Raw genomic sequence first — 24,916 nt, 5'->3', positions numbered from 1 at the left:
AAAGCCCATACACAAAGGATGACATAGCAAACCCAGAGGGAAGGGATTTAAGCCCAGGAGCACTCCCTCTGAGCAGAGGGTTAATTTTTTTTGGCTGCCAGGCTCCTTTGCTAAGAGTGGCACTCTGACTCCAGCTCACCATTCTCAATGATGTATTTGACGATGTCCTTGCTTCCTGATTTGACAGCATGGTGGAGGACGGTCTGGCCCGAGGAATCTCGCACCATCAGGTCTCTTCCAGCTCGGTGCAGCTCTTGGAACTACAGGATTGTCAGAATGCTCAGGATGAGTTGCATTTTCCAGCTTTAAGCCCCAGCATTATGTGCTTGGAGTGTCTGACAGGTTGTGTGGATACTTGGTGCTGGTGAGGAGCTTTGTCCAGCTCAGCCATGTTACCAAGTCCCTTCCCTTCCCCTCCCTTCCCTTCGTGTATCCCAGGAGATGAACCAGGGCTCCTTGCCAGAAGCCTGCCTGGGTTTCTAGCCACCACTCCTGAAGGAAGGCCCTTGACAGTGCTGCTCCAGAGCAATTGGGGAGCATGGCTGGCAGGGATTCCCTTAGCCCAGGGGCACACCAGCCCAGGAGCCAGCCTTGGCTGCTCATTGCAGCAGGCTGCTAGAGCACCTACCTTGCTGAAGTTGCCATTCTTGGCAGCTTCTATCAGGTCATCTGCAAAGAGAGACATGTCAGGGTCAGAAAAGTCAATCTGGAACACTGCTTATCTAATCCTGGAGACAAGAGCTGGGCACCAGAGGTGTGGAGCAGGAGCACAAGCTCCTCCAGGGATTAACCCCTTGGTCAGACTGCATTTACATGGCTTCTCCATCTTCAGTAATGCAAGGAACAAGCCAGGGAAAGGAAAGAGACACCATGTAGCTAGGGGTGCAGCCAGATCTCAGCCCTAGGGAGGTGCAGGGGGAATAGTCTCTGCCCTTGGGCAGGATAACTTGTGATGAAAATGGGGAGCAGGTCTCCTGAGCATCAGCCAGCAGCCAAGATGCCTCTCACCAATGACTCACTCACACCTCCAGGCTCCAATCAAGCTTCAGGAAACTCTTTCCATTTGTTCAGCTTGGTGAGGCCCCTGATCTAGAGCTCCCACCTCCCCAGGGAGAGGCAGAGACAGCCTCCCAACCCAGTCCACAACACTCAGCTCTGCAGGTGGGGGATTAACCCCTTGCCACATCATTTCCCGCATGTTAGAGCCGGGAAGGCGCCTGGCTGGGCCACTCCACAAATCATTGTCAGGTCTCTTGTGCTCACCTCTGGGTCACATGCCCGCAGGGCTCCATGTTTCAGAACACATGGAAGAACAGGGCTCCTCCCTGCTCACTAGGGAAAGGATAGGCAAAAAAACCCATGGCAGGAAAACAAGAGTGCAACCTGAGAGGGGGTATGACCAGGGATAGGACTCCACTCACCTTTATGTGGGAGGCAGCGCTCAGGCTCAGCGCTGGAAGGGAAGAAGAGAAAGTGTAACTAACCCTGCCAGTCCTGGCCCTAATGGGCATGCCACCATTAGAGGGACGGAGAAACCTGCCTGTGGCACTCGTTCTTCCCTGATCTGGGCTCTTCCCCATCTCCACACCCATTTCTACTGCTGCTCCTGGCACCATTGTTCATCCATACTCATCGCTGGCCTTAGTTTGGCTGAAAGACACCCTTGTTCTCTCCCCCATGGGCCAGGTGCTGGAGCTTGACCCCATGGCATCACCACCTGGTGATGCCCCATTACTTAGGGCAGCACTGGGAGAGGAACAGGGAAAACAGGGTGGCATCTCATCCCTTGGTCTTACTCAACACTGAATTCCTGCTTACTTCCAGGGAGCTCCCCTGTAATCTGGCCCAGGGATGAATGCTATGAAGCCAACCCTAGCTCTCCCATCACTGCCCATTCTTCCTGAGGCCCAGCACCCCCATTTCAGACTCACCTGGGGGCAGGAGAGGAGGGTGGAGAGGAAGAACAGGAAGGAAATGCAAAATGCTGTCCAGGGGATGTGGCAGATGAGTCCACGAGGTCAGGCATGGCAGGAGAAGTGCTTACAGTCTGAGTGACCACTAGCTCTGGGTCCAGCACATAGAGCTCATCCTGAGAGATCTCTGTCACATAGTTGAGGTGCTCCTGAAAGACACAAGTCAGGACATGCTTCCTCAGAAGCAAGACCTACTTCTGCAAAACTACATCCCCTCATATCCCAGTGGGTGGGTTTGTGGCCCACCCATTTGCACAGCAGAGCAACAGTGGCTTGAACAGTCCTGTGCCTTTGCATTGCCTTGGTCTTTTCAGGCTTCCTATCTCCTGCTGCCTTAGCAACCTTGTAAACCTTATCTTCACGTCCCCCTCCCCAGATCATTAGGGAAAGTATCTAATACTGGTGAAGATGATCCCAGCTGGCGGGTCCCCTGGCCAGTCTTCCTATGTTTGCTATTCCTTACCCACTGCACCGGAGAGCCCTGCAGGCAGCTTTCAACCCAAGGTTCTGTGCTACCACCCAGGCTTCTTCCCTTTTCTCTAGAAACCTGGAGGTGCTGAGCCTGGACCTGGGCCAGGCTTGTCATGCCATCCCTTTGGGGGATGCCAAAGGCCAGGGCAGTGGTATGAGACCTGTGTGGCCTTAAGGCTATGCCTGCCTGTTGGTCTGCATGCAGGTGGGACACCCAAGCACCTTCCCAGGAGATGACGGTGCAGGATGAGGCTGCACTCACCTGTGCGCGGTCTATCCTGTAGAACCGATCGGCCGTGGTTGCTGTAAGACAGGAACAGAACGAGATGGGCTGATCCTTGGTGCAAGACAAGGAGATGGCCTCTTCCCAACATGAGTGACAGTGAGCTATCCAGCCACTTCATGGCTCGCACAGAGGGTACAGCAAAGCAAACAGCAGCCCCTGACCAGGAGCACACCACTTCCCTTCATGCATCTGCTGGTGTCTTCACCCTATAGTCAGCCCCTTAGGCCTACACACCACCATGTCCCCATGAAACATGCCTTTGCTTACTACCTCCTCCTCAATGACTCCTGGCAGGGAGCCACAGGTAAGGCAAGAACACAACTATCATGGCCTGTCTGAAGGCTTTCAGATGCTCCAGCATTATCCCAAGCAGATGAAGCTCAGGGCTATGCAGTGCACATCTCAGCATTCACTTATACCAGGTGAGGAACTACTGTGATTAACACGATGCACCCTGTTGAACAGTGCTTAGAAATGGGGGCACTATAGGAGGCTGGGAGAAGAGAGGGCTCAGCCTCCTGCTGACTTGACTAAGGACCTTCATGAGGCCACTCAGAGCATGTCACTGCCAGGCACAACAGAGCATGCCACCGCCAGCTGTAGATCCAAGTCCATGTCTCCTAGGATGGCAGGAGAGCTTCAAATCAGCCTCCAGCCTTTCTGAGTGCATCCCTCTTCCTTAGAGAAGAGATCACCACAGAGAGAGGAGCTCCAACAGAGCAAGTGGCTATACTGGAGCCAGACACACACAGCCACCACCCCCAGGGGAGCAGGGAGGGGTTACGGATTTAGGGCATCACCAAGGGAGACCAGGACAGGTAAGAGCACCGTGCCAGGACAGCTGGATTCCTATGCAGGGCAGCATTTCCCTAATATCCTGACAGGCTGCTGGTGCCAGTCCAGGAGAGGTTGCTGCAGTGGGATCCTCGCAGACCCAAGGAATTCTCTCTGCAAACAGAGTGGGGATGTGCTAGAGCAGGTGAGAGGAGTGAAGGAGCCATGTTTATCCTGGATATTTGCATCCAGGGAGCTACTGGTCAAGGCCTGTAATTCAGCTACCTGAATGAACCTGTGCTGTATTGAATGAGACTCTAGTCTCTTTCCTAACACATCTTCCTGAGCCCAGAACCTGCTGCTGGGGACTGGCAGGAGAAGGGAAAGCGGCCCTGGTACAGCAATCCTGGTAGTGACACCTGGGAGCAGCAGCACCAGCAACACCATACACAGGGCTGGAACCTTGAAGGGAGAAGTTGCACCCTCTCTGCCTAGCACGAGGCTTCCCAGGCCCGCTTTGCAACCCATGGCTGTGCTCTGCTGTGGTCCACACGCTGCTTGCTGGGATATCAGAGAGATGAAATGCTACCAATGGGCATTTCACTCAGCCAGCTTCCAGGTACAGAGGGAGGTTCTTGGTCAGAGAAGGCAAAGGGAGAAGAGAAAGCTACTTTCAGGCAGCGGAGAAGCAGCAACTGGAGCCCAGCAGGGAGGCTGCTCTCCCATAACATTGCCATGCTCATGGTGAGCCCAAGCATGCTGGAGCAGGGGGGCCCCCTACCTGCACAACACAGGAGAGCATCCCCAGCAGTCCCGCAGTGACAAACGCACGCCACCAACTTGCCTTCAGCTCCAGGGGCAAGAGAACCACAGACACCCCTTGCTCCACTCCGGGTCAGACACGCAGCCTGGGGGAAAGCACTGCTGTGCTCATCCCCAAAGACCCAAACATCCGTGAGTCCCAAGCCTCATGGTTCCCTGTTGCTTGTCACTGAATGTCTGTTCTCTCACCCCCCAAATTCATAGAATCACAGAATGATCGAAAAAAGTTGCTTAGGTTGGAAAAGACCCTTAAGGTCGTTTGAGTCCAACCATTAAACCAACCCTGCCAAGTCCACCACTAAACCACATCCCTAAGTGCCACATCTACACATCTTTTAAGTATCTTTAGGGATGGGAACTCATCCACTTCCCTGGGCAGCCTGTTCCAATGCTTGATCCCCCTTTCAGTGGGAAAAAAAGCCTCCCTGATGCAACTTGAGGTCATTCATTTCCCTTCATCCTCTTGCTTGTTACTTGGGAGAAGAGACACAATTTGACACAACCTTCTTCCAAGTTAGAGATAAGAGATAGAGAGTGATAAGATCTCCCCTCAGCCTCCTTTTCTCCAGGCTAACCAACCCCAGCTTCCTCAGCTACACCCCCTAAGATTTGTGCTCCAGACCCTTCACCAGCTCCATTGCCCTTCTCTGGACATGCTCCAGTACCTCAATGTCTTTCTTGCAGTGAGGGGCCCAAAGCTGGATGCAGGATTCCTGGTGTGGCCTCACCAGGGCTGAGTACAGGGAGACAATCACTGCCCTGGTCCTGCTGGCTACACTTTTCTTGATCCAGGCCAGGAGGCCATTGGCCTTCTTGGCTACCTGGACACTGTCAGAGACTGAAACAGTTCATGACTCAAACAATGGTATAAAGTTTTACTCATTATAACTACATAAAAACTGTATGAAGAAGCTACAAGCAAAGAAGCCTCCCTGAAGATACCTGACCGGGACTTTGGACTGCAAGTCAAACTTCTGAAATTAAATAAAGGGAAACCCATTCTTTAATCACCTGATACAAGCAAGTAAACAAGGACAAGAATGTGAGCCAAACCCAGCAGTCATGCTAAGAATCATCTTTGGCTTGCTTTGGGGTGGGAGAGGCCGTAGCCCACAGACAAATTTGCTAGAAGCAGGTTTGCACAATTTCCCCCCCCCAACTGAGGTGGGGGGAAAAAGTTTTGATGTGTTGTAACCTCTGCTTACGGGCTGTGAACCCATCCTCCCTTGCACAAACTGGCTATGGAACCCCCAACCCTGGGAAGGCCACATCCATAGGACATCCATGTGAGGGGCAGCTGAGGGGGTGCACTAATCCATCAAAGGCCTCCCGAGGTGCACCTGTAGTCATTCCTGAGGCCTCGCACCACAGGACTGCACGTAATGCCACAAATGTGGAAGAGACAATGGCAAACTCGCCCCCTACCCCAGGGAGGTGCTTGGATTTTCCTACCTGGCCTGAGCGTATATCAACCCATCAGATTCTATTCTTTTCGGGGGGACCTTCACCACCAAGAAGACCAGCTGGGGAGGATCAATGGAGCATCATTGGGATCTATGGAGTGGTGATACTTTCCTTATTCTGTCCCTGTTACTCTGTCTTTCCTTATTCTGTCCCTCCCACCTATTTTCTATTTGTTTCTCTCTCTCTCTCTCATATTTACTGTCAAATAAAACCCATACTATTGTCACTGACATATGGTCTCATTTGCACCTTAATTTGGGCAGGCGCGTTCCTAAGAACCTTAGTAATCGGATCCTGACAGACACACACACATTGAATCATGTTCAGCTGCTGTTGACAAGTACCTCCAGGTCCTTTTCTGCTGGGCAGCTTTCCAGCCCCTCTTCCTCCAGCCTGCAGCACTGCATGGGGTGGTTGTGACCCAAGGACAGGACATTTACTTTTTCAACCTCATGCAATCAGCCTTGGCCCATGATCCAGCCTGTCCAGATCCCTCTGCAGAGCCTTCCTGCCCTCCAGCAGATCAACACTCCCACTCAACTTGTCTGCGAGTGACTGAGGTGTGCTTGATCTCATCCAGACTGAGAAGGACAATAAACAGGACCAGGCCCGGTACTGAGCCCTGGTGACCGGCTATCAGCTGGATGTAACTCCAGGCACCACCATTCTCTGGGCCCGGCCATCCAACTGGTTTTCTGTCCAGTGAACAGTGAACTCAGGTGAGCCATGAGCAGCCAGTTTCCCCAGAAGAATGCTGTGGGAAACAGTGTCAAACATTTTACTGAAGTGCTGGTGGACAACATCCACAGCTTTTCACTCATCCACTGAGCAGGTCACCTCGACACAGGAAGAGATCAGCTTGGTCTTCTTCCTTGCCTGTCCCCTCTGAAGAGTTTAGAGCCATCCATTGCAGCATCCCAGTTGTGTGACTTGTCCCACCATGTCTCTGTGATGGCAACTATGTCATAGTTTTCTTGCTCTGCCATATCTTTTGGCTCCTCCTGTTTGTAGCCCACACTGCATGCATTGGTCAATGCACTTCAGTTGGGCTACTGATTCCTTCACTTTTTTGGGCATAGGAGCTGTAAGCCCTATGCCCTAATTCTCAGGTGCTTCTGTGGTTTCTAAGGCATTGACAACCCTTGGATCTTTGCAGCCATATGGATCTCCATCCCCTACCTTCACTGAGCTGGCAGACCAGAGGACCTTGCTAGCACATCATCAAACCCAGTCAACGCTCCTAGGGGAGGGTGATACTCACAGTCCAGAAAGCACCACTTGGGTGACAGCTTCTGGAATGACAGTGTCTTCGGCTTGGCTCCATCTCCCTCCTGCATAATAAAAGAGAGGATAAAGATGTAGCTTATGGCCTCTGCATCTCTCTTCAGAGCATTGCTCCTGCTTCGGGAGGTCCATGCAGACATAGAGGACCACAGCCACTTGGATGAAATTGAACACAGGCACAGCACACTGCAACAGGGAGCACCGTGGGACAGACTGGAGCTGACTGTAGAGCAGTGTCACAAGATGAGCCCATGAGACTGGCAGAGTGGACATGACAGATGGGCCCAGAGGACAGAGAGAGGCCATACACACCTGAAAGAGCAGGCGCTCTAAAGCAGAGGGCTGTGCAGGGAAATCCTGCAGAAAGGCAAGGTGTCTTGTTACAGCCTGTGTCTGGGCAGCCCCCCAGTCCCTCTCTCATCCCATTGGAGTTGCTTGATGTGCTGCCATATCTGGCTTTACACACTGTCTGGCCAAGGTACCTGGTCCTTGCCTGGCTTTAAGATCGGAGCACAGAGCTTGCCCAAGGAGTGAGAAGAGGTAAAGTATGAGGTGACCAGGAAACACCAGCCACACCGCATAGTTTTAAAGGTGCAGGAGATTGCAGGGGCATCCATCTACCACACTGACACAGCAGGACAGCATTACCCTGTGAACCCAGGAGCTGCTAGCCTTGTGCCTGCCTGTGTGTCCTCACCAGTGCCTGGGCACAAAGTGGGCAGGGGACACGCATACACAGCAGGCACAGCAAGAGGCAGATGCCAGTGTGGCAGCCCAGGCAAGCAGCTCTGCAACCCAGCTCTGAGGGACTCTACAAATACACTGGATGGGATTCCCACAGGCACAAGAGCCAGCTAACAGCAGACTAAGAAAGGTCCCTTCAATCTTCTGTGCAACAATTAGATTGAGCAGTGCAGCACCAGGAACCACACTATGGGCTTAGAAGGCATTGTTCACCAGGAGCAAGAGTAATACAGTCTGTGTACAGGTCACAGACACGTGCTAGTACATTGGCAAGGACACAAAATTAGTGCTTGCAAATGAAAAGACTGGGAGGGGTATAAACCTAATCCAGGCACCTGGAGAAGGCAGAGCTGTGACAGGAAACCCAGAGCCTGTGGATGGTTGAATGGTTATAGGGCCCCACAGGATGTGCGCTGGCTTTTTATACCACCCTGTAGTTTTTCAGCATCACTTTTTGGGCTTGGAGAACAGTCAGAAGAGTAATGCTGAAAAAGAAGCTGCCAGACAGCAGGAAGCAGCAACGCATCCAGTTTGGGACCCTGCCTCCAACACATGGTAAAGGCAAACCATGACCTCTTAGCATGACCCAAAGCAAGAGTGTGTGTGGTGGTGCGTGCAGGTCAAGGTGGCTTAGAAATCCTTTCCCTGAGTCCCTTCATCCTCAGTATTCAGCTATGATCACTTTTCATGCAGACTCACCTCCTGCAGTTTCTCAATCTGGGTCCGGCACAACTCCAGGTCACTGTCTCCTGGAACCACGATGATCCCCAGTGGCACAGCTGCAGGACAGGGCACAGGCTCAACTCAGGGAGCAGCCCATGCCACATTCCCAACACCTCACACAGTTCAGCTACAGGCTTTGCCAGACTTGGGGACTGCAGGTCCCACCCCCTGGTCACTCACAGGCTTCCTTGAGCTTTTCCTTGTCATAGTTCAGTGCCTCATAGTCACGCATGCTGATTCGGCTCACCCGGATCCGCAGCCGCTCAGGCACTGGCTGCTGGCTGTTTGCAGGGGGCAAGAAAAAAGGAAGATATCAGAAAGTGACACCGTGCTTTCTCCTTATTCCCCTAATCCCTCCAAAACAGGCAAGAGTATTGTATAGACTGGGGTGGGGAGCTTGGCACCAGCAGCTTCTCCAGCATCAGGGTCTGGCCTTACTTCTGTGACCTGATCCCTTCCCAGACCTTATCCAAGAAAGGACTGAAATGCCTCTGTCAGTCACGGATCAGTCCCGTCCCTTTCCCTGCCAACCATCCTTCCTTGGAGAAGAGGTGGCAGATCAATCTGAGGAACCTACTCATTGAGCAGAGGCATGGAGTTGCGCCGCTTGGTCTTCTGCACCATGTTGGCTTGGTTGCGCAGAGAGATGTGGATGCAGGAAGCTGCCAGCTTGCAGGGCTCTCCATCTACCTGCATGGGGATGGCCTTCGATGTGGTGAGAACCACCTGCCGGCACTGACAGAGCCGCTCCCCATGGCCACCGACTTGCAAGGCAGCCTGTGAAAGGGTCCAGAGTGAGAGCAGAACATGGACTGAGATGTGGATGAGGGGAACATCCATTGTCATCTGGATGTTACAAGCAAACCAAGTTCTGAGGGTCTCGGGTTTGATTTCAGTGAGAAGGGACTCACAGAGACCAGGGCATGACAGCAGCACCTCACCTAAATCTTAGAGAGCAGACACTGTCATACAGGTCAGCACCACAACTCCTCCAGAGAGGACCTGTGGAGCTGTGGGCTGGCTGACACCTGGTCAGTGGGACCATTCACTCGCCTGGTTGCTACCTACAACTGGCAACAGCACTGACTCACCAGCGACGTCATGGTGAAGCCAATAACTTCAATGCAGCCATCATCATGGCGCTGGGGCTCGAAGTCATGGTGCTCCCCAGGGTTGCCCCAGGGCATGGTGCCTGCACAGTACCTGTGAAAGGACAACAAGAAATGCCTGGACTGACACCCCAAACCCAGGCAGGGATCTACAGCACAGGTGTGAAAAGCCCAGCATATGAAGACAGGTCCTGGGTGTACTCACCTTGGGATGTTAAGGAAGACCAGGCACTGGGGCTTCAGGTCCTGAATCTTGGAGGTCAGGTCTGTCCCATCACACTAGAGACAACACAGGGGTATTCAGGCTGCTGTAAGGGGGAGCCTGGTCCATCCTACCCACTTAGGAAGAAATGGCCTCCCTCCTCTGCTCCCTACAGTGAATGTTCTCCAAGTCAGGGGAAACTGATGCTCCCAGGAAGCTCCCCATCTGCTCCCCAACCCTGAGATACTCAGTGTACCAAAGAACATTCCTCACACCCCCACAGCTCACCCCCTCCCTGGAACAGAGCACCCCAGCACACTCACAACCAGCCTGACGTGCTTCGCCAAGTCTTTGGAGCTCCCAGTGAGGAAGTCGGAGAAGGCCGTCTGCCAAGGTAAGAGACAGAGTTAGTGCCCAGGTGTTCACCAGAATGGGCAGCCAGGAAGTCTGCCACTGACCTGCAACTCAGCCTGCCATTGACCTGCCACAGACCTCAGCTGCTCAAACCTGATCCACCGTCAGAAGTCCTCTTCTCCTCCAAAACAACCTAATCCATTCCTCTTGCTATTTTGCCTACCAAAAACCTTGAAGCACCTTCAGTAACATGCTCTAGTATTCCCTTGCCAGCCCAGTCCTGAGAGCTGGCAAGATGAGTCTCCTCCAGTGAGAATCAAGTAACAAGAGACAAATTCAGTCTCAAGCTGTAATAAAGTACCACAAAACAGCTGAAGTGACCCCATCTAGAGATTCCAGGAGGCACAGCATGTTAAACCCTTTGGGTTTAACTGTGCAGACAGCAAAAGAGACACAAGCAGGACAGATGTGAGATGGCACAGAGCAGCACTCAGGCTTTAGTACTGCTCAAATACCACTCACCAGACACATGGCTAGAACGTATATTGAGGATGGGAAGACAGAGGAACAAAGATGATACTGAGACACAAAGCTCTAGAGGTGAGACACAGGAGGCTGGTGTGATTAGCCAGGAAGCCGTAACTGGTCCAAGGTATATAATAAAAGACCAAAGTAGTGTGCAGACTATGGAAAAGCTTCCTTTTCCTCTGCAGGAGGGACAGTCTGTCTTCCCACAGCTCCAGGGAGGTTCTGCCTGGGTGACCACCCGTGAGTTTGAGATCAAGAACAATAGTGGCAGGAGATCAATACAGCAACTGTACTGCAGGCCACGGAGCAAGTTGTACTGCCAGCAGCACTCACAGCCAAAGGAGAGCTGTGACTCCCAGTGCTGCAGCATTTCTCCAGCAACTTTCCAGCTTAGGGCTGGGGGCTTAGCTTGGGTGCATGTGAAGGTCCATGTAGCTTAAATAAGTGAGTTTAGGGTGCAGACAGGAGGCAGGTCCATGACTGTGCTGCAGTTGACATTAAGGGTACTATGACGGCAGGCTCAGAAATCCCCCACACACTCACCCCAGCATAGAACATTTTATTCCGAAACCGGCTGTTGAACTTCTCTGGGTTGGCCTCTAGGGAAAGGAGAAAAAAGTCCAGGTCACTGGCCTACACATGGAAATATTTCATTTGCCAGTTCTCCTCCGACACAGCTCTCCAGCCAGCCTCAGCTGGGTCTGCCCCCAGCTTTTTTCCTGTGCAGCACCCCTCTTCCCCCTCTGCAGCCTGGACTCGCTGCTCATGTTTCACCTCCAGCTCTGTCCTTGAAGCAATTTTCTTATTCACTTTCCTGAGGAACCCACAAACAAGAACAGGCCCATCCCACAGACCCTGACCAAGTCCTGCCACCACCCTGTACCTCGGGATTCGTGGAACTCCAGTGTCACCCGTGCGTCAAAGCCAAGGCTGAAGTAGTTATTAAAGACATCCAAAGGGAGCTGAAATGGAAAGGAGGAATAAGAATGAGGCTGCCAGCATGTGCCCATGGCACAGATGAGGTCAGGTTACAGCAGAGCCACCACTGCGGTGCTCATGAGGCTGAGGGACCCTGCCTGTCTTTTCCCTAGGAAAATACAGAGGTCACCAGCCTGAGATGACGGATTAGTTCCTGGTTCCTAGGGGTAAGAGAAATGGTCCAAGAGGACACACTCTGCTCTCTGAGGTTTCTGCAATCAACCATGTTTCTGTTAAAGAAAACAGTCTCACAGAAGACTGGGCTTATACCTGTTGCAAGTTGTGGTTAAAAACCTTTGGTAGGCATTTAGTTATGAACTCTACATACACTCTTGCTATGAGTGCTGTGGCTCAGAGCCATGAACAGAATGGTGGAATTGGAGAAATGAGAGGGAAACACCAACCCAAGAATGTTAGCCCCAGGTGCTGGGACTGCCTAAGCCAGTGGCAGAAGAGAGAATGCAGACCTCTAGCACAGGGAACAGACATGGAGAGGTGTCTCACCTTGTCAGCAGCTGCCTCATCCTTTTCCTCAGGGCTTGTGTCAGGGTTTGGCTCCACATGGAGGTTCCAGCGATCGAGCTGCACTATGTTCCCATCTTCTACGTGTGATAGGATCTTGGACAGAGGCTCATCTGTGTAACCCTGGGGAAGAGAAGGACTTCATGAGTCTCATGCCTGCCTCCCACAGAGATACCCCAGACAGCAGGCTTTGGTAAGGCATCTCAGAGTAAAAGATGTAGAAGAGATCAACTCTACTCAAATGCACAACAAAATGGGACTTGAAATTTAAAACAATACATCCTCCTTTAAAAAAATTTCCAAAATTTGAAAAGACAATTGCTTTTGTATAATTTAATGCAGAACTATTCAAATGTCAGAAGAACAGCAAGATCCCAATTACACTTATTGTTGGTCTATATTTACAGGAAGCTGAAACACGAGCCCATGCAAATCTCCAACCATGTGTGTGAAACAAGGATTGAAGCACTCAGTCCTGCTTTGTCAGCAGTGGGTTCTTGTGCCCATCACTCACCCCACCCCAGTTCAGTGTTCTGGCCAAGTCATTCCCTGTCCCCAAAGGTAGGATAGCCACAGGAGGAGGTGGGTTGATGCGTAACTGGTCCAGAATGGAGAGTATCCAGCCCACCTGCTCAAGCAAGAGAGTGCAAAGAAACCATTAGTTATCTCAGGGACCAGCAGGTAGGCAGAGGTGACTTGGAGCACTAGCAATGGCAGAGGGGCAGAGATGGGGTATCCTTAGCCACAGCTGAGGCTATTCACAGTTTTTAATGCTCTAATCAGGTGCTGCAGGAGATACCAGTAACCCCAGTGAGGACACTGGTCCTCAAAAGGGCTACAAATCCAGACATGTTACAGACTAGCACTCCCTGGAACAGTGCATGAGGGAACCTGCAGCATCTATACTACCAGCTGTAGCATGGATGCAGAGTGCACAGTTTGCCCTGTTCTGGATTACAAGGAGGGCTGCTGTCTGCACTGGAAAGGCCTGGGCAAAGGGGCACTATCGGATGGAGGGGCTGGAGACTCACCGTGCCGTCTCCTCCGCACGCCAGGATCCGGAGATTGTGGACTTTGCGGTACAGCTCCAGCCTGCAGGGAACAGGGAAGTTGAGAAGGGGAGAGTTACTGAAGGTGTTACACAGCAGCTGCCTCACAGAGCCCTTGGCATTCACAAAGCCACGTCCATGTCTCCCTCTATGAGCTGGGGAGGAGCTCTTGGGAGGAATCCTGGGACACAGATGGGGGAGAGAAAGGTGCTGCTGCCATCAGTACTCACGCTTCCTTGGGTCCACCCTGGCTGAGGTCAAAAACTTGCCGTGGGTTGAGATACCACATGAAGGACTGGATGATCTTGGTTCCCTATGAGGAGAAGAAAGATTTCAGGTACTATCGAGTTCCCAGTGGACAGCAGAAGGAGGCATCTGGTCCTGCCTCAGGGACAGGCTAAGACAACACCATTCTGGAGGGAACACAGGCAAAGCCTGGCTGAGGTAGGAACTGCTGGGCAGCAAACTGGCATTGTGGTCTCTTGTGCAGCTGAAACATCACCAAAACTATGATCAGAGCTCAGCACTCGAATGGCAATACCCTCACAGAGATGTCTTCTTAGACACACCAGACAAGGCCATACCTGATTCCCACCACTCTTGGGGTTCACAAACACCAGCAAGGGCTTCATGAGAGGAGCTGGCATGGGCTTGATGACAAAGGGTTTCCACCTCCCTTCCTGAAAGAGATACCATAGATCCTTTAACAAAGCTAGGGAAATGCAAACTGCCATCTCCAGTTGAGCCCTAATGTCATGCAGGTCAGAAGCAGGAGGAAGAAAACACCCCAGCCACCCCAACTCAACCTCCTTAATGTCAGTACAGACCCAGAATAGTCCACTTTTATTCCCAGCCTTGCTCCTCACTATTCAGTCCTTCTGCCCTTCCAAGACAAGGTCATTCCCAGTCCCCTCATATCTTACCTCAGCCCCCTTTTTGCTGGACTTCCTCTTGAATGATGTCCTCTTCTTCTTCTTACTAGATTTCAGTGGATTCTAGAGAGAAAAGGAACAAACAAGAAAACTCTGTGAGGAGCCACTGGGCAAGTGGGAACTGTGAAAGAGCCCCAAGAGTTAAGTGACTTACCTGGGGCCGCCGGACCCGCAGAATCCAGGTGGGAGGAATGACGACAGCAGCGTGAGCCCCTAGTGAGCAGGGCTCTTCAATGTGTTGCAGCATGAAACATGATACTTTGCTATGATACTGGCCAAGGAGAAGACAGAGAGAAAACTCAGCTGCTCAGTTTGCTGGGCACAGCCACCATCTCCTCCTCTCAGGTCCCCCATGCCAGTGCAGGGAGTGCTGAATAAAACCATGCAGGCATTTTGTAATGGGAAGGCAATGAAGAGAAAGTCTCTCAAAGAAGCTTGCATAGATCACAGCACAACTTCTCCCAGCAGGGGGAGCTGTTAAGGGCAGGCTGCAGAGCAGCAGCTTGGGGAGTCCCAGCAGAAAGCAGAGGTCATTAGTGCAGAACCGACTGGTAAGGCATAAAGGGGGGCTCTGCTCACCGCTTGTTTGCACCAGGAACAGCTGATGGCTACAATCTCTTTACTGTGGAAGGCAAACTTCTGCTGAAAACCCTATGGAAGAAAGGATAAGAGGCTTAGGGAGTTCCCTGCAGTTTCTTACCATCCAACAGTAAGAGACATTAACAAAGAGCATGCCTGCAGGTGGAGCCCTCCAGATCCTGTCAGACAGTCCCAACCACAACAACAGCACCAGGGAGGCCACTGTGCTCTGTAGGGGTGTCCTTATTGCTCAAGGAAAGCATGTCAGGAAGACAATTTCTTTCAGGATTAGTTGGGCCCAGGGGAAGAACTACTCTATGTGAGAAGCACTTACAGTGCTTTTCTCAGTGCTTCACTGAGAAAAGCAGGGCACGTGTCTTGGTTTTGCTGCCAAACAGGAATGGTGGGATGTCCCTAGTTCCCAGCCCTGTGCGTGTCTCTGGCTTGACCTTCGGTTTCCTTCAGGCTGAGAAAAATGCCCAAGATGCCCTCTCACCTTGCCACACTGCCGGCATTTCCCTTCCTGCCGCCTCCGGTGCACCCAGTGATGTCGGACAACAATGGGCTAAACGGAAAAGAAGAAAAGAAAATTGAAAAAAAAAAAAAGAAAAAAAAAAAAAAAGAAAAAAAAAAAAAAAGAAGTGGAGGGCCCAGTGCATGCGGGAACACAGGAACAGGCAGAAGAAATGGAGGACACAGGCCAGCCAACCTCTGCTCTTGCAGCAAAACCACTGCTCATAGGCACCAGCCCCCCACCCGCTGAGAGAAGGCAAAGCCAAAGAATCAGGGGGCAAGAGGCCAAATTAAGATGCTCCAAGAAAAGGGAATTAAAACCAGAAGAAATAGGAAGGAGGACAGGGAAACTGAAGACTGAGAATCACACAAAGCAGATCCAATGGAGAGTGGGCAAGCAGTAGCACATCTCTGTCCCTTAACATCTCTGCCCAGATGCCCCTAGTGCCAGGTGAAAAATGTGCTGGTGGAAGGCGTGAAAATCCCTGGAGAGACACAGTTTGTGCCCACAGGAAAAAGATGGAAGTGCTTGCAGCTAAGCAGTGAACCTTCTCACTTCACATTCCTCAAGAAGTGTGGCAGCCCCAAAGCCCTCCACACCCACTTCCCCCTGCTCTTTCCCCAGGCCAATCCTGAGCCTGCTTCAGTTCCAGCATGGGCAGCAAGGCTGCTCGCCAGCACCTCTGCTCTGCCTGCAGGCTCACAGTGGGTTCAGGGCTGGGACTTGCAGAAGTGATTGTGAGGGAGTCAGAAGTTTTGTAATGAAGTACCACTTGTCCTAAATCACATCCTATTCTTCCAGCCCTGGACTGGGAATGGCACTGCAGATAGAGTAGCAAAAAGAGAAAGGGAGTGCGAGTTCACAGGCTGGCATGACAGGGCCCAACATCCTGCTCCTGACAGCTTTTGGGATCACGATGATGACAGGCGGAAACTGGCAGGAGGTTGGGGTCAGCTCCAGTGTTGCCTCCTCTGAGTGCAGCACACAGGAGGAGACAAAGAGTCTTGTTGGCTTTAGTGGGTATTAATCCAGTAGGAGCAGAAGGAGGGCTATGCCTTGAGCTCAGTTCTGGGTCCAAGCAGGCACATCTAGGGAAAGGGCTGACCCTGAAGGGGATCCCTGGCACCACAAAGGCCAGAAGAGCACCTTTTGAGGGAAACAGGAAGGAAGAGGCCTTGGAGGAACTGAGAAGCATTAGAAAGACAGGACGAAGAAGCAGAATTTGTGAGAAAAAGAAAAAGCAAGAAAGGGGAGGGAGAAAAGATTTATAGAGGTTGGAGAGAAGAAAAATAGAGACAGACAATTGAGCAGAGGCAGCAAGCTATTAGCAGAGCCCAAAAGGTAAGTGAAGCACAAATAAGAGAGCTAGACTAAGAGCAATATGTGAAGGAGGCACAGAAAGAAAAACAGAGCAAGAAAGGAAGGTTTAAAGTGATGCTGAAAGCTTCCCTTTATGACGTCATGCTGGCATTTCAAAGCAGGCAGCCCTGTGTTTGAATATTCTTCCTCAGCTAGGTCTGCTGTGCCAGCACAAACAGAGTGTGCTGGGGGCAGCTCTGTTACCAAAATAGCCCATGACTGAGCCACCCACACCCACTCCAGAGCACTGCACAGGCTACACTGGCTCCACAGGCTGGAGGGTGAAGCACGAAGGCTGACAGCTGCTTCCATCAGTGCAGGTCAGCAGACAGGTTCCAGGCCACTGCTTACACCCAGTACATTACAACATGGGCTGAAGGGGTCTGATACCACTACTGTGGGCAACTTGCACTGCCACCTGTGGCACCTAGGTCAGGGCTGAGTGATAAAGCCAGAAATGAGCCCATACTGCTTCCTTCCAAATTGCAGGAGATTTGGGGACCTGCCACTGCCTCATCTATGTGCCTGAGGTCCCCAAAAAAGTTTCTCCCAAAAAACACTGTCTGTAGGTTTCACCCATGCAGATTCAGAAAATGCAAACCACCGGATGCTCTGCACCTGCTGCCTGCAAACTCCTCACCCTTCACACCCAGTCTGTGCTGCTGCCTTGCAAAGCAACACCCCTTTTATGGCACCACCCCCTTGGAGCAGGAAGGAACATGATGTCTCCACTTGGATGGGCAATATGCTGGCAGCATCTGGTGTCTTTACCACCAAACTGGAAAGGGGAGATGCAAATGTGGGCAGCGTCCAAGGCACATCTCTCACCTCCCGTATGTTCCGGGATCCTGACTCCCTGAAGGAAGGCTTGCAGCGGAAATTTATCTGTAGGAAGAACACACGAGAGGAACGAGTAAAACCATTGTACCTAAAGGAAAACTACTGGAATTTACTGCACTACAGTAAGGTTCAGAACCTCTGGAGTTGTTTGGTACTTGCCACAAAACCCTCACATGTCTTGGTTACTGAACAAAATGGGGCCTGGGGTCCCAGTCATGTCACTAGATCCTCATTTTGGTACTGTCTCCTCAGAAGACCCCTCTCTGCAATTACACATCGCAGTTCCCCAATCTTCTTGTGTTTCACTGCCCAAGAAAAGGCTGCTACAGTTTTGCAAGCTGCAGGGAGGGCTTAACAGACTCTACTCACTTTCTCCAGCTGTTCGATGCAGGGTGTATGCACTACGATCTTGCAGGCTGCACACTTGCGCCTGGAGAGAGGTTTTTGCTGAAGGGTAAGAAAAGGGGAGAAAAAATATATATGTGAATGAAAATATGTAGTGTTCAGAGACTGGAAAGCTCAGCCTCCCATCATACCTCCTTCTTATGTATTGGGATACAGAACAAGCCCTGTTGTAAAGTAAGATACAAGCTAGACTTCTTATCTAGTGAAGGGGTCTAACCATGTGCCTATAGCAGATGTTCTCAAGCCTGGGACTGAGCAGGGAGGTACTTTCCCTATTATCCTGTCCCGCAATCCTTGTCCTTTTCTGACACTGCCTGAGAGCACCATGGAAGCTGGTCTGGGAGGCACCTGCAGGGTGGCATCAGTGGCAGGCACCTTCAGGATGGCAGGGGCAGAGGGTGGCATCAGTGCTCCGTGTCCTGCACCACGAGCAGGACTGAGCCTGAAAACTGGGAGGGAGGACTGCAGGGGCAGGAGGCAACAGGCCTGGGTCTCCAGCTCACTTTTCTCCTCTATTAAAAAGTCTTGGATTCAGATTGTCCTTCCAAAGGTGTGGAATACCAACAGCCTCTCTCTGGAACCCTCCAGGCAAGTGGCAGCCCTACATCAGGTACCCATTGCAAACTGAGAACCAGCATTGGCAGAAACTGGGGGCTAGGCCCTCCAGTATGCAGAGGCAGGAGGGACACAGTCCCTGCCTCGGCAGCTCCCCACACCCCTGCACGTCCCCCAGCAGCAGCAGCAGTAGTGTGGTCTCTGCGGTCTCCCCACATGGTGACAGCACAGCCAGGTTTGTGGCCATTGCTGCTAAGGCAGGTGGCCCCAGGTGACTCACCAGAAGCTTTGCCATGCAGTTCTGGTCCCCAACGTAGCAGAAGTCCCCAGAGACATTGGTCTCAAACCAGATGTGCTCCCCATAGACCGCAGCCTCCTGAAAGACACAAGACAACACAAGCTCTGAGAGAACCCCCAGAGAGGCACCTGAGCGCCTAAAATGCTTTGTGCAAGAGACAAGATACTGGACAATGCTGCAGGTGGGAGGTTGGAGCTAGGTGGAGGCCACGAGACAAGATGCACACAACAGCCAGGGACATCTGGAGAGAGGAAACCTCACAAAGCTGCTGCCATGGCCCACTCACCTGTTGTAAACAAGAGGGCCCCAGGAAACCAGCTCCAAGACCTACAAACCACTTGTAATGTCCTGCACAGGGGAGCTGTTTTCATCACCCCGAGAGGAGGCATCAGGGCAAACTCAGTGCAGGGGACACTCCTGAACCAGCTTCTGTTCATGCAGCTTAAAACCTGTGGGGCATTGCCTGTGAAGGAGCAGGGGCTTACTCCTGTTGCTTGGCCCCAGCCAACAGATCTTGGTTGTCAGAAGCAGAAAAGCTGGGAGTGGAGCAGTTATGCCATCCCTCCAGGAACCACCTGTGCCTCCACAGCCTCTCTCTTGCAGCATCAAGTAGTGCTGCCAGGAGCACAGATGCTGGCACCAGCTGGTGGCAATGGGAGAGGCCATAAAATTGTCAAAGTCAGTCACCTGGGAAGCCTCAACCCAGGGAAGAGCCTGCTGCTTCTTGGCCAAGAGCCCATTCCATGCAATGCCCAGCAAAACACAGTACAACTTACGCTCCAATCCACAGTGCTGCGTATCTGCCTCTCCGAGTCGCTCCTCATAGCTAGTGCCGGGTTTGGCTGGGCTACCATGTGTTGGAGACTGGATTTGGCAATAGCTTTCCTGGAAGACAAAGGAGGGCTGGCTATTAAATATATGTGCAAAGCACAACCTGCTTCTAGGATGCAATATGAGGCTGGAGCAGAAAAGCCTCCTCAGGACCAAGGGGCTGGAAATGAGGTGAATTTCCATCCCAGCTGGCTGAGAAGTACCTGTTTCTGTGAGATAGTCCTGTGAGATGAAGAGGTACTGGCCACATTGCTGACAGCTCAGCCAGACAGCCTGTACCCAACAAAAGGCACAGCCTGGGCCTGCTGGGTTAATGCCCTCAGGGATAAGAGCTCCATTGTAAAACACCCTGGGAGTCCACTGAGCTTCAAGCTTTGGTGGTGGGACTGCCTTTGCAGGGACAATCTAGAGCTCCTGTCCAACAGTCTCCCGGCATCTCTCAGGCACCTCAGAGCCTAGGCTGCTCCCAGGGACCAGTACAACTGGCCAGAATAAAAGCAGCTGTTTGCTTGAGGCTAGTGAGCTTCTCCCAGATGTGTAGGGTGGAGGAAAGGAGCAGGAAATCCAGCTAACAGAAGAAAGGTGCATCTCCAGCCAGTAAAACCAGGCCTATAACATTCCTCGGTCCCATCCTGGCAGGAGAGGACACCCACAAGCCCCAGGAACTGCACCAAGAGCATCGGTGGCAGTGCTGGCCAGAGCGGAAGATGCTTATGGTACGCCAGCAGCACTGCAAGACACCAATGGCAGCCAGGGCCAACGGCGCTGAGTCTCTTCCCTCCTTCCCCACCCAACCTGGGTCTGCACTGCCTCTCTCCCCTCCCCAAGGCATTGCCTGATCGCACGCTGCCACCATACATACAGCAGCCGGGGGCTCCAGCCGTCCAGGGTGGTGTGGCAGGTGGGCTGCGGTCCCAAACCCTTGACGAGGGTGGCAGAGGGGCACCTGCTTCCAGCTATTCCTGCACAGTACTGGGCCAGCAGCTGTGGGTGGCCGGAGGGGAGCAGCCCAGGTTGAGGGGCATCGCTGGAGCGCCGGTGCTGGCTGAGGCGGCGGTAGCGGCCTGGCAGGCCGTAGGCAGCCCGGCCGTACAGGGCCTCGGTGGGCAGGCGGTGGGAGGAGGCTCGCCGCAGGCAGCGGGGGCCCCGCGACAGCAGCCCTGCCTGGAGCGGCCGCGGCTGGGGCAGCATGGCCAGCCACGTCTCCTCAGCACAATGCTCATGCTGGCCCTGCTCAGCTCCTGCTGCTGCGCCACCATCCTCTGGAGACTCAGATGTGGAGCTGTCAGTGCAGTGAGCCCTGTCCCCTTCCTCTCCCGTGGGAACGAGGCTGGCCCGGAGGACAGTGGGATCCAGCAGCTGGGCATCGATGGCTCGTGCCTGGCCTCTGCACTTCTTCTGCACAGCAAACCTAGGGCTGAGGCAGGGCGGCGTGGTGCTGGAGCGGCGACGCGTGCCGGGACGCCGGACCAGGCCCAGGCAGGAGAGGGATGCCGCTGGGGTGCCTGAGCCACGGCGGCACTGGGCCAGCGAGGTGGAGGGCAGCCCCACCTGGGAGCGACGCCTGGCCTTGCCTGTGGGCACAGCCACCACGCTGGTGCGCCGCAGCCCCTTCCGCCCAAAATGCCGCCTAAAAAAGGTTTCCATTGCATCCGGATGGTGGCTGTTAACACAGAGACCAGGAATTCAGTAGGCTCCCCTATGAGTCCCAGGCCATGCTGTGGCTGTCAGGGCAAGGGTACAGTGGGAAGCAAGGGATAGAAGGCTGAAGCAGGGAGTGGGAGACATGGCAATGCTACCTGAGGTGTGTGATAGTGTTGCTCCCCACAACTTTACTGCTCCATGAGTCTCACAGCTCAGCACAGAGGGCTGCAATGGCAGGGCAGGTGTTACCACCTAAAGAGGACCCTCTGCATTCCCTGCACTCCACTAAGCAGAACCCCTGTGTACCCTGAGGTGCCGATCAGCCCTGGCACCTCCATTACCCCTACCACTCTCCTGATGCTGATCCACCTGGTTTCCACACAGGAACCACTCTGGCTAGGTACCAGTCCCACCAAATTTGTAGCAAATTGAAATTAAGCCGTTGTGAGTGCTACAGAAGAAAATCAACAAGGCCAGTAAAACCAGGGCAGGAAAATTTGGTAGAAGAGGTCTAGGAGAGCTGGAAGCTGGGAGAGGCTGGAGCAGGGCAGAGGAGAGCTAGGAAGATCATCCCATCTGTCCTGAGCAAAACATCCCTCTCATGGGAGAAAGAGCTTTATGGAAAGCTCATGCTTTCCCTGCCCAGCTCTCAAAGCTTGACAGGCTGCCTGGACATTGCAGCAGTCTGTTGAAAGCCACAGGTGGAAGGTGCTGCAACACTTTCAGTGGCAGTGGTTCAGCATGCAAAGGCCTGAGTGGAAGGAGCTGAGTCTGGCTAGCTCCAGTGCTCCCCTCCTCCAGAGACAGTGCTTCATTTCCCACCCTCCAGCTGCCACCCCTCTTCAGCTGCTAGAGGATTTATTCAAGGCCAACTTTAAAAATCACACCAAAATCCACAGTTTGGTAGAAGCAAACTTCTTCTCTTCAATTGCTCCCAAGGCAGGGGACTCGATCATGGCAGCCTGCAAGCACACACAAGCAACCACCACTACCACTCTCAAGGATTTCTATGCTGTGCAAGGCATCTCCTCTATCCACCACGAGAGCATGGGCATGCTGCTCACCATGCAGACTGACATCTCCTCCCCTTCTTTTACCTTCCTCTCTTCCCATGCTCTTTTACATTCTTATGGGTCAGTAATATGAGAGAACCTTCAGGAGATCACTCTGGCCCAAACTTCCAGTGACTCAAGGCCCACACAAACAGGTGAATTTATCAGAAGCTTCTTCCCTTTTTATTTGGGAAATGCATGTAAGATGGGACATAGGTTTTATCTTCTGGACAAAATGGAGGTTTTGATAGTGCTTGTAGCACAAGCAGCCCATTGGGCTGTACCTCTTTTTAACAGACAAATACAAAGGTGAGTTTGTATTTTTGGAAAATACAAGCTTGGTTTGGTCTCCTCCACTCTTGCAGACAAGGAAGCAGCTCTTCAGTTTCTATAGGCTTATCACCATCCCTGTACTCAGTAATGTAGGGGAAGGAGGGAGGGAGGGAGGGAGGCAGGAGGAAGGAAGGAAGGAAGGCAGTGGCCTCCAGAGAGCAGCATCGGGGCAGCTAAAGCCTGGCTGAACTGAAAGCAAAGCCAAAGCATCACCTCCTCAGAAATACTCCTCAGAAGTATTTCTCAAGTCCTACCACTGCAAGCAATGCAGGCAGGTACTTGGTCACCAGAAGGTTTAATCCACCCAAGGCCCATGCAGCTTTGCAGAGGGCATCAGCATTTTGCTGATGACCCTGTTTCCAGCCTGTTCCCAACACTGCAGTGCTCCATTCATGTACCCTCTCCATATTATCTGCAGGATGATGCACAGTAAACAGCATAGAATCAGAGAATCTAAACTTCCCCTGTACAAGGGGAGGCCATTTCTTCTTGTTCTATCACTTATTACCTGGGAGAAGAGACTGACCCCACACCTTGCTACAACCTCCTGTCAGGTAGTTATAGAGCTCAGTAAGGTCTCCCATGAGCCTCCAGCTTCCTCAGCCGTTCCTCCTAAGACTTGTTCTATAGACCCTTCACCAGCTGTACTGTTCTTTGGATGTGCTCCAGCACCTCAGTGACAGGAGGAGGGCCCAAAACTGGACACAGCACTTGAGGTGTGGCCTCACCAGTGCTGAGTATAGGGGAAACAGTCACTTTCCAGTCACTTTCCAGTCCTGCTGGCCACACTATTACTGACACATGCCAGGATGCTGTTGGCTTTCAAGGCCACTTGCCACACTCTGGGTCATGTTCAATGGCTGGCAGTGAGCATCACCAACAGGTATTAAAAACTGTCTGAACAAATAAAACATATTAAAAAACACACAAAAAAAAGTGAGAACACGGGATGTGGCACACTGCAAAAGATCCTTTTTGGCCAGCTTCAGCTCCTGGGGGAGACATACTGACCAAAGGCACCTCAAATTAGCTGAATGGCTGTTCCCTCCTACCCCAGATATTCCACCAGCACAAAGCTGCTCCACTGCTTACTGTGTTGCTGCTGTGGGCAGGAAGATCTCTTAACACAGCTTCCTTCCTTTTTGCACCAGTCTCGTGAGGAAATCTGCTAGAACAACCTTGGTTTGACATTTATGTTTGAGCCTAGCTGACTGCAGACCTTTTTATCCTCAGGGCTGTCTGTAAATGGCACATGAAATCAAGCTCTGACCACCAGTGGTGAAGGTTATTACAAGATTGCCATCTGACAGCCCATGACAGCAGCATGTGGCAGCTCAGATATGCTGGGTGTACATATCCCCACCTCTTGCATCTCACTTCCAACCTTAGCTCCAAATGGTGTACTGCAGGTGTGAGAACTGCTGCTGGTGGAGCAGATGGATGAACTACTGGGGCTGCCCATGGTTGATATGCATTAGCAGAGCTGTGTGCAGAGCAGCTGGGGTACCATGCAATAGGCAGAGAGGAGCCCGAAAAGAGCTAAGCCTTGGAAGCCCCAGGCCTAACACCAGCACATTTCTGGCATCTCCATCGTTTGTCACTGAGAAAAGATGGAGAGGAGCCAGCACCTGTGGCTGCTCTGTAGACCACATTACTTGGCTCAGTTAGGTAAGGAGGCTGGATCAAGGCAGCCTGGCATTTGCAGGGTGCAAAGTAAGGAAGTACTGCTGCATGTACTGGGATATCAACTCTACTTATGAGCAGATACACACTATCATTTCAATCTCATTCTGTGAATAAGGAAGGAGACAGCAGCTCTGGTCTGCTCATGATCTGCAATCAGAGCTCTTGAAAGGTGGGGTGTTTTTTTACTACCAGACTCCTCAAAGCATCCTACACACCCTGCCCAGCCTCAGTGCAGAGATGCTGCTTAAGCAGGAACATGTCCCATCAAGATCTAAACAACCTTGGAAAGCACAGCAGGGATCAAAGAGGAAAAACTTGCATCTTGTAACTACAGTGGACATAGAGCTTGTGAATCAGCTGTTATGGAGACATCTCTCCAGATATCCAGCAGCTATCCCTCATTTGGTGATGGCGGTTCCAAAACCAGACAGGCTGAACATGCAGTGTCCCCCATGACATAATCTTTGCCCACATCACAAAGAGAATCTGGATATTCAGCTCCACTATTCTGCTTTGCTTCACTAGCCTTGAGCAAACTCCCATATGTACCATACTTAATACACTCTCTGTGATAGGCAGGGGGAACCTGTGCCATACACCCTCTT

The 24,916-nt window shown here is 52.2% G+C and overlaps 1 protein-coding gene across 4 annotated transcripts in view; it reads right to left on the bottom strand.

Moving 5' to 3' along the window:
- DGKZ (diacylglycerol kinase zeta) overlaps window positions 1-24,916 on the bottom strand; it is a 46,507-nt gene that overhangs the window by 5,575 nt on the left and 16,016 nt on the right. The window contains exons 1-29 of one of the 4 annotated variants that reach the window (XM_053945678.1): window positions 20,459-21,412; window positions 19,542-19,650; window positions 18,748-18,843; window positions 17,877-17,954; window positions 17,496-17,552; window positions 15,291-15,359; window positions 14,795-14,866; window positions 14,370-14,486; window positions 14,207-14,278; window positions 13,868-13,963; window positions 13,514-13,596; window positions 13,266-13,326; window positions 12,749-12,862; window positions 12,217-12,357; window positions 11,618-11,696; window positions 11,278-11,333; window positions 10,176-10,238; window positions 9,856-9,929; window positions 9,633-9,744; window positions 9,119-9,318; window positions 8,722-8,822; window positions 8,518-8,597; window positions 7,387-7,431; window positions 7,052-7,121; window positions 2,707-2,747; window positions 1,932-2,122; window positions 1,422-1,453; window positions 629-669; window positions 140-260 (exon numbers count right to left, since the gene is read on the bottom strand). In XM_053945678.1, the coding sequence (XP_053801653.1) occupies window positions 140-260; window positions 629-669; window positions 1,422-1,453; window positions 1,932-2,122; window positions 2,707-2,747; window positions 7,052-7,121; window positions 7,387-7,431; window positions 8,518-8,597; window positions 8,722-8,822; window positions 9,119-9,318; window positions 9,633-9,744; window positions 9,856-9,929; window positions 10,176-10,238; window positions 11,278-11,333; window positions 11,618-11,696; window positions 12,217-12,357; window positions 12,749-12,862; window positions 13,266-13,326; window positions 13,514-13,596; window positions 13,868-13,963; window positions 14,207-14,278; window positions 14,370-14,486; window positions 14,795-14,866; window positions 15,291-15,359; window positions 17,496-17,552; window positions 17,877-17,954; window positions 18,748-18,843; window positions 19,542-19,650; window positions 20,459-21,243 (3,256 nt within the window). In that variant the 5' untranslated portion in view covers window positions 21,244-21,412. Of the gene's footprint in view, window positions 1-139; window positions 261-628; window positions 670-693; window positions 1,333-1,421; window positions 1,454-1,931; window positions 2,123-2,706; window positions 2,748-7,051; window positions 7,122-7,386; window positions 7,432-8,517; window positions 8,598-8,721; window positions 8,823-9,118; window positions 9,319-9,632; window positions 9,745-9,855; window positions 9,930-10,175; window positions 10,239-11,277; window positions 11,334-11,617; window positions 11,697-12,216; window positions 12,358-12,748; window positions 12,863-13,265; window positions 13,327-13,513; window positions 13,597-13,867; window positions 13,964-14,206; window positions 14,279-14,369; window positions 14,487-14,794; window positions 14,867-15,290; window positions 15,360-17,495; window positions 17,553-17,876; window positions 17,955-18,747; window positions 18,844-19,541; window positions 19,651-20,458; window positions 21,413-24,916 lie in introns of those variants that run through there. The other 3 variants (XM_053945679.1, XM_053945680.1, XM_053945681.1) reach the window with 3 other exon arrangements.

Source organism: Vidua chalybeata, chromosome 6, assembly GCF_026979565.1.
Source record: "Vidua chalybeata isolate OUT-0048 chromosome 6, bVidCha1 merged haplotype, whole genome shotgun sequence".
NCBI classification, from domain to species: domain Eukaryota; kingdom Metazoa; phylum Chordata; class Aves; order Passeriformes; family Viduidae; genus Vidua; species Vidua chalybeata.
This window is presented reverse-complemented; position numbering and strand designations above follow the sequence as displayed.